We start from the raw sequence: 12110 nt of genomic DNA, 5'->3' as shown, positions 1-12110 counted from the left end.
ATGTGAGAAATTGCTGCTAAAGTTCTAAGCCTTGTGAGGTCATAGAAAAATAAAAGGATGTTCAAAAAACGATGCCAATCTAAAGTAGACATATGGGTGATGTTAATTAGCAACAATTTTGGGTGGTATAACTGCCTGTCTTACAAGCAGATACATTTAAATTGAGAAAAATGCTAATTTTTGCAATTTTTCGCTAAATTTTGGTGTTTTTCACAATTAAATACTGAACATATCGAGCAAATTTTGCCAGTAACATAAAGTCCAATGTGTCACGAGAAAACAATCTCAGAATCGCTTGGATAGGTGAAAGCATTCCGGAGTTATTACCACATAAAGTGACACATGTCAGATTTGAAAAATGAGGCTCGGTCAGGAAGGTCAAAAGTGGCTAAAGAGGGAAGGGGTTAAAGTAAAAGTCCAACTGGGTGTGTATTATGTGCGTACATCTGGGCGTGTTTACTTCTTTTACTAGCTGGGCGTTAGGAATGGGAGTGTATGATGCTGACGAACCAGCATCATCCACTTCTCTTCGTTAACACCTAGCTTCTGGCAGTGCAGACACAGCGTGTTCTCGAGAGATCACGCTGTGTCGTCACTCACTTCCTGCCCCAGGTCCTGCATCGTGTCGGACGAGCGAGGACACATCGGCACCAGAGGCTACATTTGATTCTGCAGCAGCATCGGCGTTTGCAGGTAAGTCGATGTAGCAACACCGAAGCTGCTGCAGGACCTGGGGCAGGAAGTGAGTGACGTCACAGCGTGATCTCTCGAGAACACGCTGTGTCTGTGCACTGCCAGAAGCTGGGTGTTAACGAAGAGAAGTGGATGATGCTGATTCGTCAGCATCATACGCTCCCATTCACAACGCCCAGCTAGTAAAAGAAGTAAAAACGCCCAGATGTACGCACATAATACACGCCCAGTTGTACTTTAGAAAGCCTCATTTGCTTAAATATAAAAATGGTCATAACTTGGCCAAAAATGCTCATTTAAAAAAAAAAAAAAAAAGTTACTGTTATCTACATTGCAGCGCCGATCTGCTGCAATAGGAGATAGGGGTTGCAAAATCTGGTGACAGAGCCTCTTTAAGCCTCAAGCACACATTCGTGGCCTTTTATACGGCTGCAAATCACAGATCAGCAAAAAACGGACCTTCAGTGTGCGGTCCATAGTTTTAACAGACCAATGAATAGAATGGCAGGGACTGATCCGCAAAAACGGACAAGAATAGGACTTGTTCTATTATTGGCGGAAGGTCAAATGGACCCGCAAAAAAAAAACGGATGGGTGAATAGCCCCGTAGAAATGAATGGGTCCGTGTGCCATTTGTTAAAAAAACGGATAGCACACTGAAGAATTTCACTGAAGTGTGCTGGAGGCCTAAAGGCCCTGCTACACTGGGAAATTATTGGGCAGACAAGCGTTCTTAGAACGCTCGTTGCCGATAATTGCCCGTTGCCGATAATCATAGAACGCTCGTTGCCGATAACAGGGCAGCGATCAGCAGATGAACGAGCAAACACTGGTTCATCTGCTGATCGTATAGTTTTAAAAAACTGAAATATAATCGTTGTCGGCAGCACATCTCCCTGAGTAAACAGGGAGACGGGCTGCCAACATGGTAATAATGGATGGGGACAAGCGATCGGAGTAACGACCGCTCGTCCCCATACATAGCTCCTTGTGACAGGAGCAAATGAGCGCCGATCAAAGAGCTGTCTCGTTGATCGGCGCTCGTTGCATCGGCCAAAATTGGCCGGTGTAATAGGGCCTTTAATTTACAGAAGAGTTATACTGACAAACATCCACTTCAGATTATCTCTTGCTTATTTCCTCATTTAAATGACATTGTTGACAATGTTTACCCCTGGATTAATGTTATATAACTGCTTCTATATTTTCATTGTCCTGTGATAAGCCATCGTTCTGCTGCGTTCTCTACACTGGATAGTAGGTTTATAGGATAAATGGATAGAAGTCTATTGCCAATGCAAACGAGTGTGCGCTCCCTTAACTCATTCACTTCTACTGCAGGTTCTCAGATAAAGGACATATGAGATGTATACATTAGCAAAATAATTTTGAAAAATATTTGTTTGAAACCTACATGGCAATTCAATTCTTAGAAACAGATACAAATTAGTAACAAAGTGGATCACTCGGAGTAATCATTTCAGACCCTCATCAGCAAAGTATTATGCGTGATAACAACCAGTCAGATAGGCAGGCAGAGAATGTGTTTTAAAACCCTTTTACACGGGGCGATGATCGTCCAAACAATTGTTGGTACAAACATTCGTTCTTTTATGCAGGCACAAAAATGATCATTTGTCAGCAGCACATCCCCTCGTGTAAACATGGGATGGGATGCTGACAATGATGTAAAGCGTACGACATGAACAAACTCCCTCCAGATCATGGACACACAAAAATGAAAGTAAACGAGCGCTGATCAACTTCCTACATCGTCGATCGGCGCTCGTTACAAGAAGTTTATTTGCCCGTGTTTAAGAATTATTCATCTTTCATCTAATAGAAGAAAAGATCACTTGTTTGGTTGGGTTCCAAGCAACCTCACATATTTTTTTTAAACTGGAAGAGTTTTCATCATACGGCTTTACATGCAGACATCACGTTGGCTGTACACATTACATAAATGTTCGCTGATCCAGGCAATTTCATGCGTATGGGGGAAGCATGACTGTCCCCTGAAAAAAAGGATCAGCACATTGGATTTTTACATGCCCAATCCTCTGTTCCCTAAAGGCCCTATTGCACCGACCAATTTTGGCCACTGCAACTAGCGCCGATCAACGAGACAGCTATTGATTGGCGCTCGCTTGCTCCTGTCACACGGAGCTACATATGGGGACGAGTAATCGTTACTCCGATCGCTCGTCCCCATACATTATTATCATGTCGGCATAAATCATCATCATGTGCTGCCGACAACGATATTTCAGTTTTTTAAAACAATACGATCAGCAGATGAACGAGCTGTAAATGACCCACACAAACGTTACCGAAGTGTCGGGATTGTGAATAGACATCGCGCCCTGGCTGGAAGAGATGTCTATTCACTCTCAAGAAACTTCAGTAACGTTAATGTGTGAGTAAGTGACTGCACATCATGATCTAGCAAGATCACTATGTGCTGAGTAAATGAATGGAGAGAAGTGCATGACGCTGATTGGTCACTGATTGGTCAGCCTCATACACTTCTCTTCACAACATCCAGTTGGTCAAAAGTAAAAAGACGCCCAGTTGGGCATTAAGAAAGTCATTAGCATAAATCTCAAATAGGTCATAACTCCGCCAAAATTGATCGTTTTTCTAAATAACACTGCTGTAATCTACATTACAGCGCAGATCACATTATGTAGAAGATAGGGAACTTGTAATGTGATGACAGAGCCTCTTTAAAGCGGAACTGTCAACCCTCCTGACATGTCTATTTTCTTAAATAATTGCATTCCCCTGGAAATAACAATTCTGGAGCATCTTTTTTTTTTTAGAACTATGTGTTGTGGCACTCCTCTGTTATTCTTCTTAGAAATTATTGAATAATTTGGCAACGAGGTGTTACCATTCCCCTTGTCAACAGATTGTGTCCCTACCCAGTCAGCGATGATTTTACAGTGTCTGAGTGTGTAGAGACACATTCCATTATAAAGGGTAATGGTAAGACCCAGTTGTCAATTTTGTTTATACATTTTTCTCATTTATTTACTGAAACAAACCTGTCAGGAAAGCAAAATAACAAAATTCTGCAAGAAAAATGAGTGCCAGTCTATAATTGAAAACGCCATCCCCAAACACGAGCACCGCGATTTATCAGAGTGCCGTATGGTTTTCTATAAACTTGACAGGTCCTCTTTAATGACTCATATGAGTCTGCTGTATACGTTGTTAGTTCCTACTAACCAAACGGCAGAATATTTTTGTATTTTTTGTGCTAATAGTGCAGCGGACTTGTTATGACTCTGGTCAGATGAATTGTAATTAAATGCAAAGTCATTCCTTGCCATGAAAATTAGCTTAATCACAGAAACCCCATTTCGACTGAATTTCAGCCCTGCCACAAAATGACCAGTATAATGCAAAATACAACATCTTTATTAGATACACAATAAAATACAGAATATAAAATGAAATGACAAACCCATGATGCAAGGATCCCCACACATAAATACTAAAACACGCATGGGTAAAAGGGCAAGCGCCTGAACAATAGATGCAGCAGCCCTATACTGACAAGTGTCGAGTTAGGGAAAACAACTAGACAGGCAAAAGGGAGGACAGAAGATAGACCAAAAGAGGGGGTGAGAATATTCTGTGGACCAATAAGCTGCCTGAAACGCCTGTACATGGGAGAAGTGCAGTGAGACGCACACAGATCATGTCATCGCGCCTGTCTACGCTGAGCCGTGAGCGGCCAGCATTATGCAGTGAATAGTAGAGAAGGGAACTGACGACCCCCTGCTCTACTATATAATTTACTGTACCTGCATCCCAAGGAGGTAGATATAGTTGAAACCGGAAAGAAAAGCGGAAAAAAACAAAATGCGCAAGTTGAGCTTGGTTATCTGTGCTGTATTTCGGTTTCTTTTTTTTTTTCAGATTAATTGCCCAGACCTACCTTAAAGGGGTTGTCCACCAGAGGACAACTGATGACCTATCCATAGGATAGGTCATCAGTATTTGATCGGTGCGGGTTCCGACACTCAGACCCTGCACCGATCAGCTGCTCCAGCTGCCTGTGGGCACCGAATGTTATTGCACAGTATGAAGTGTACGGAGCCGGAAGCAGATGGCTCCGTACACTGCATAGCGGCCGTGCTGCAGAACTGCTCCTATTCGCTTCAATAGGAGCAGAGCTGCAGCTCAGCCGCTATCCCGTGACAGGAGCCATCTGCTTCCAGCATGGACATCTGGTGCCCGGATACAGCCGGAGCATCGGTTCGGTGACCGTTCCTGCGGATAGCTAATCAGTTGTCCGGAAGTGGACAATCCCTTTAAGGCTTAAGAAACTTTCTAAATGCGGATTTATATACTTTGAGGGGTGCGGTTTTTAAAATGTGGTGATTTATGGGGTTTCTAATATATAAGCCCATTAAAGCCACTTCAGAACTGAAAAATAGGTTTTGGAAATTTTCTTGAAAAAGTGAGAAATTGCTGCTAAACTTACAAGCCTTAACAGAAAAATAAAAGGATGTTCAAAAAACGATGCCAACATAGAGTAGACATATGGGAAATTACTACTATTTGTCTTACAACTACATTTGAATTGAGAAAAATGCTAACAGAAACGCATAAATTTATATGCTGCAGATTTTAAATTCCGCACCGCAGGTCAATTTATTAACATTTACGCTGCGTTTTCTTAATCTCATCCACTTTGCTGCTACTGTAAATGCAGTGGAATTTCTGCACAGAATTCCATTTATAAACGTTAAGAAATTGACCTGCGGTGTGGAATTTAAATCTGCAGCATGTCAATTTATGCTACCTTTTCGTTGCTTTTCTGTTGCGGGTTTTCCACATTGAATTCAATAGGGATGTAAAACCCGCCACAGAAAGCCATGTGTTGCGACTTTTGCAAAGATCACAACTCAGGAAAAAACGAAAAATCATACTTACACAGAATTCTCTCCTTCCTGCAGTCCGGCCTTCTGGGATGACGTTACATCCCATGTGACCGCTGCAGCCAATCACAAGCACCAATCCGCTGCAGCGTCACATGGCCAATCACCAATCACAGGCTGCAGCATCACATGGCCTGCAACATCACTTTAGGAGGCCGGACTGATCGCAGAGAAGAGGGAAGGGGTAAGTATGAACATTTTTTTTTTTCCAGCGCTGCTTTTCGCAGCAGAAATCCTGTTTGAAAAACCGCACCATAATGGTGCGTTTTTTTGGATGGAAGGTGCTACAGGTTTCAGGTTGGATACGCTGCACAGTTTTTCTGCAGCGTATCCAACCCGTGGGAACCCGGCCTTAGGGTCAGTTCACACGAAGCGTACATATTGCGGATTTTCCACAACGGAGTGGATAAGATTTGAACAAATCTCATCCACACACTGCGTAAACGCTGAGCGGAAGGAAAAACTGCTCTGAAGTTGACATGTGGTGCGTTTTTTTAATCCGCAGCTTAACTGTATTTGCGTAAACGCTGCTTATTTGTTGAAGAATTTCCCCATTGAATTCAACGGAGAGGTAAATTCTGTAACAAATAGCAGATGTTGCGCTTTTTGTGGCGGAATCGCAGCGATTCCGCCGCAAATAACGCAACTCAGAAAAAAAATAAAATGTATACTCATTCCAGTCTGTTTCTTCATTCAGGCCGGCCTCATGGGATGAAAAGTCATCCAAGGAGGCCAAGCGGAGGGACACGCCGCAATGGCTACGTAAGTATGAAACTTTTTTTTTCCAGGCGCAGTTTTCCGCTGCGGACATTTTGGTCGGAAAAAACGCACCACAATTTGTTGCAGTTTTTCGTCTGGAATTCCCTGTGGCGCACGGAGCGGACATGCTGCGCGCTTTTACACAGCGTATGTGCCCTGTGTGAACATACCCTAAGTGTCCATCACACCCCTGCCCTGTGTGAACATACCCTAAGTGTCCATCACACCCCTGCCCTGTGTGAACATACCCTAAGTGTCCATCACACCTCCTGCCCTGTGTGAACATACCCTAAGTGTCCATCACACCCCTGCCCTATGTGAACATACCCTAAGTGTCCATCACACCCCTGCCCTGTGTGAACATACCCTAAGTGTCCATCACACCCCTGCCCTGTGTGAACATACCCTAAGTATCCATCACACCCCTGCCCTGTGTGAACATACCCTAAGTATCCATCACACCCCTGCCCTGTGTGAACATACCCTAAGTATCCATCACACCCCTGCCCTGTGTGAATCTGCACCTGACAGAAATCAGAAAAGCGCAACTTCAAGCAATCACATATCAGCACAATGTACAATCGCAAGAGAACGCTAAGTGAGACCATTGTATTTCTGCAGTGATTAGTAATAAAATGTGATTTGATTGTTATAGACAAACACAATGTAACTAAACTAATAACACCACAAACTATTGTACTGTTCATGTATTTTATTGAGCACATTGAGTCAACATCTACAGTGAGGGAGGAAAAGTAAGTGAACCCTTGAATTTAATAACCTGTAGGCCTCATGCTCACGACCGTATTGGTTTTGTGATCTGCAAAACCACGGATCCGTTTGTGCATCCACGTGTCATCCGGACTCACCAGTTTTGGAAAATTCGCAAATCCGAACTGTAAAATGAAACGTCTAGAGTTTTTGCGAGCCAGATTTGTGACCCGCACCAATCACGGTTGAGCGCATGGGGCCATAGAAAAGAGTAGGTCTGCAATTTATCCGCAAACAAGTGGATAAATTGAAGCTGCAAAAATACTGTCATGTGCATGAGGTCGTAGATCCCCCTTTAGCCACAATCACCTCCACCAAACGTTTCCTGTATTTGCTTATAAGATTTGCCAATTTTGAGGATGATTTTTGGACCATTCCTCCCTGTAAACATGTGTCAGTTCATCAATACTTCTGGGATGTCTTCCGATCACGTCTGAGCATCTCGACAGGGTGAAGGTCAGGACTCTGACTTGGCCATTATCAAACACAAATCTTCTTTTTCAACCATTTTTAGTTGATTTACTTTGTGTGCTTGTCGACATCACACGGACGTTCACACGCATGAAAAACTGATCTTTTTTTGCGCATCCAAATCGGATTTGCTTGTGTGAATAAGGCGTAAGGCCCCATGCACGCGACCATAGAATTCATCAGTAATTACGGACCCATTCATTTCTATTGCCCACGGACACCTTCCCGTATATTTGCAGGAAGATGTCCGTGCAGTAGAAAGGCTCCGCAAAAGATAGGACACGTCTTATTTTTTTACGAATCGTGCTCCCATACGTTTTATGGAAGAGTAGCTTGCAAATGCAGGTGGCTGTCCGCGGCCGGCGGTGCTCGTAATCACGAACCGTGATTACGGGCACGGTTGTGTGCAGGGGGCCTAGCTCAATTCTCTTAAACCCGCAGGGAGCATTTCATGTACGACTCTGTTCACACTAGCGTCATGGCTTCAGTCCATGATGGAGCCATGAAAATTGGGTTTCGGCACAAATAATGGCGGATCCTATTTACTTATAATGAGGTCCGTCAGGTTCACATCTGGGTTACAGTTAACTAGCCTGTCAGCAGGATACAGGCGCCATTTACAGCATCCAGAGATGCCATGGTTTACTGAATGGCATTGCAACTGTATTATTCTGCAGCCAGTGCCGACCTGGCAGCGGATGGTAAATCCGCATGAGATTGCTGCCATTTAAAAAAAAAAAAAAAAGAACACGATTCCAATTAAAACGTCTTTTTTTGTACGGGATTGATTAGTCATACAATTCCCTAATATAATATCGCGGCACCAACGTGGAGCTTCATTGGAACATACATACATACATAGCAATGCGCAGCATCATTTAATAGGAAACACACCAGAATAAACTACAGGAGGTATAATCTCAGGTAACATTACAGGGACAGGATAGTCAATCTGCACAGTAAAGCACGGCTTCCAGATTATTAGATTATATGAATTACACATTCTTACATATCGGCCATTACATAGCTGAAGAACAGTATTGAACGCGCCGGCACCACACACTCCATTATAGGACGTAGCGTCTTACTGTCAGTATCTGCCGGCGGCTCCATGAAGTCTGTCAGAGCTCGCCGCCTCACATACGGGACATGCAAGTGGCACCGTCCACGTTCTCCTACAGCCTGGGGCTATGACGTGGTAGCCATGACCTCGGACTACATACTGCTCCCTAATACACGCAGTCACTGTACACTGGCGGCCGTATAAATCCGCTCTTATTCATGCCACAGAGCTGCCATTCATGCCTGAGCTCACTAACTAGCACATCCAATCCTGGCTGCCGCCTCACAGCTGAAGACGACAACTCCTCTTCCCAGTCCCAGGTGCCCTTTTCCCCTAGTCTCAAGTCTCAGACCCAGGCTGGCAGTTTGAAAAAGGAAAACTTTATTAGTCAAAGCGATCAGACAAATAATCCCAGTTCGGCATACCGGCGCTTGTAGCCTAGGACCAGCAGTACACAGGGGAGATACACTCAGCGTACATGGTGGCAGAGCACTGCAGCTGCACCTAGAAAACAATATTACTGTAGGCGAACAATTTCTTGTGGGTGAGGGTATATTAGGGTTTCTGTTGTTTTTTTGTTGGTAGTTTTTTTTGGGGGGATTGGTAACATTGATCAAACAATTTGTGTATCCATGCATTCAAAAAGATGGTGACCATTTTTTAGACCAAAGTAAAAGGGCCATTCATAAGGAGATGTGTGTTGTTATGCTCTGTTAGGCTATGTTCACACAGAGTTTTTTGTAGGCAGAAAATTCTTTTGAGGCAGATTTTGATCTGCCTGCACACCGTTTGCCGCAGCGTTTTTCGCCCGCAGCCATTGAGCGCCGCGGGCAAAAAACGCAGCGAAATACGCTTTCTCTGCCTCCGATTGATGTCAATGGGAGGTCAGAGATGTAAACGCCCAAAGATAGGGCATGTCGCTTCTATTTCCCGCGAGACGGTTTTTCCGCTCGTGCTAAAGAAAACGCCTCCGCCTCCCATTGAAATGAATGGAAGACATTTTCGGCCGTTTCTTGGCGCGTTTTCTGACGCGGTTTACACGTCAAAAAACGCATCAAAAGACTCCGTGTGAACTGGCCCTTAGGGTTCAACTTCTTCATTCGAAGGGTTTTCCCACGAGGGACAGGATATGTCAGAAATAGGGGTGGGCTCTCACGATTCTGTTTTTTAACAGAATCGTCGAATCGATTCCTTAGGCCGGATTCACACGAGCGTGTTCAGTCCGGGATATATGGTCCGCAGGTCGGCCGCATTTCCCGGACTGAGCACACTGCAGGGAGCTGAGCTCTTATCGTTATCTATGACGCTAGAAGTCGCTGCCTCGCAGCCGGAAAACTGTCCCGTACTGAAAATATGTTTTCAGTACAGGACAGTAGTTCCGCGGAGAGGCAGGGACTCCTAGCGTCATAGATAACGCTCTCATCCTTTTCCCCCTGACAAAGCCTGGTGGCGAAACGCTGTAAGTGGGTGTAGGTGGGCTCCTGGCACATCGCTACTCTTTACCCCATTGTATATCTGCATGGTCTGTCAACTTCTCTTTCATTATATTTTTTGTACTACCTTGCCAGTTCTGTCTATCGATTCTGATGGTCTATTTCACAGTTGTTTATTTTTGTTATGTGACTCACCATGGCTGTTTATTTACAAAGTACTTCTGTATGGTATAGCTGTTATGGCCAGTAGCCCACTCAGTATTTTCTTTAGGCCTCATGCACACAAACGTATTTTTTCCTCCCGTAAATACTGGCGGAAATACGGGTCCTTGGTCACACGTATTCGACCCATATTGCACCAGTATTTACGGACCCGTGCCCGTAAATACGGGTCCGGTGTCACCAGTATTCCACCCGTATTTACGGGCACGTTTTCGCTGCAAAATCGTAATGCAGTAATCGGCAGCCCCTTCTCTCTATCAGTGCAGGATAGAGAGAAGGGACAGCCCTTTCCGAGGTAAAAGTAAAATAAATTCATACTTACTCGGCCGTTGTCTTGGTGACGCGTCCCTCTCTTGAGATCCAGTCCGACCTCCCTGGATGATGCGGCAGTCCATGTGACCGCTGCAGCCTGTGATTGGCCTTGATTTGCTGCAGCGGTCAGGATTCTGAATACACATGACGTCCAGGCTGGAGGTAATGTATATTCATTGTCAGGACACTGGCTTAACGTTAATGTCAGTGTATGTGGCTGCACATCGTGTTCTAGTAAGAACGCGATGCTGCTGTGTAAATGAATGGAGAAGAATGTATGACGCTGACTGTTCACTGATTGGTCAGCGTCATACACTCCTCTGTACAACGCCCACTTGGTCGAAAATAAAAACACGCCAACTTGGGCATTAAGAAACTCATTAGCATAAAGCTAAAAATCGCTAATAAAGTGGTTTAAAATAGATCGTTTATCTAAATAAAAAGCATTACTGTCACCTACATTATAGCGCCGATCTTCTTATATAGGAGATAGGGCACTTATAATGTGGTGACAGAGTCTCTTTAAGGCCCTTTTACACGGGCCAATTATCGGGCAAGCAAGGGTTCACAGAACGCTTGTTCCCGATCATTGCCCTGTGTAAACAGGGAAACAATGAGCCGATGAATGAGCAATCGCACGTTCCCTGGCTGATTGTATCGTTTATGCAGCCTAAAATATTATCGTTCTTGGCAGAACGTCTCCCTGTGTAAACAGTGATATGTGCTGCCGACATGATAGAAATGTATGGGAACGACTGATCGGAGTAACGAGCGCTCGTCCCCATACATAGCTTCTTGTGAAAGGAGCAAATGAGCGGTATCGTTGATAGGCGCTCTTTTACATTGCCCACCTCGGGCTGTGTAAAAGAACTCTTAGGGTATGTTCACACGATGAGAGGCATTTACGTGTGAAAAGACAGACTGTTAACAGCTGCCTCGTTTCACACGTAAATGCTCCTTGTAATTTACGAGGCGTCTGAGACGCTCGTAAATCTTGAGCTGTGCTTCATTGAGTTCAATGAAGAACAGCTCAAATTACGTGGCAAAGAAGTGCCCTGCACTTCTTTGCCGAGGCAGTCAATTTACGCGTCGTCGTTTGACAGCTGTCAAACGACGACGCGTAAATTACAGGTCGTCGGCACAGTACGTCGTCAAACCCATTCAAATGAATGGGCAGATGTTTGCCGACGTATTGTAGCCCTATTTTCAGACGTAAAACGAGGCATAATACGCCTCGTTTACGTCTGAAAATAGGTCGTGTGAACCCAGCCTTACACTTTATACGCTGTATTCTTTGCAATCATTGATGCCGTCTGTGCTGCCAGATCCTAAGATTACTAAATCCTTACTCAATTTGCATTGAAGGAACGCTCCCAAAAAAACACAAATACACTGTGTTATGTCTAGTGCATGCCTTTAGGTTGTTGTGCACCG

General features: G+C 44.3%; 1 protein-coding gene across 2 annotated transcripts in view; it reads right to left on the bottom strand.

Moving 5' to 3' along the window:
• Positions 1-9062, bottom strand: part of LOC142759584 (major facilitator superfamily domain-containing protein 8-like) — a 75859-nt gene extending 66797 nt beyond the window's left edge. For both annotated transcript variants that reach the window (XM_075861914.1, XM_075861915.1), the window contains exon 1: positions 8735-9062. In XM_075861914.1, coding sequence (XP_075718029.1) covers positions 8735-8759 — 25 coding nt within the window. In that variant the 5' untranslated portion in view covers positions 8760-9062. The remainder of the gene's footprint in view (positions 1-8734) is intronic.
• Positions 9063-12110: the final 3048 nt, after the last annotated feature.

Source organism: Rhinoderma darwinii, chromosome 4, assembly GCF_050947455.1.
Source record: "Rhinoderma darwinii isolate aRhiDar2 chromosome 4, aRhiDar2.hap1, whole genome shotgun sequence".
In the NCBI taxonomy this organism is placed as follows: domain Eukaryota; kingdom Metazoa; phylum Chordata; class Amphibia; order Anura; family Rhinodermatidae; genus Rhinoderma; species Rhinoderma darwinii.
The sequence above is the reverse complement of the archived record's forward strand: the minus strand, read 5'-3'. Positions and strand labels throughout refer to the sequence as shown.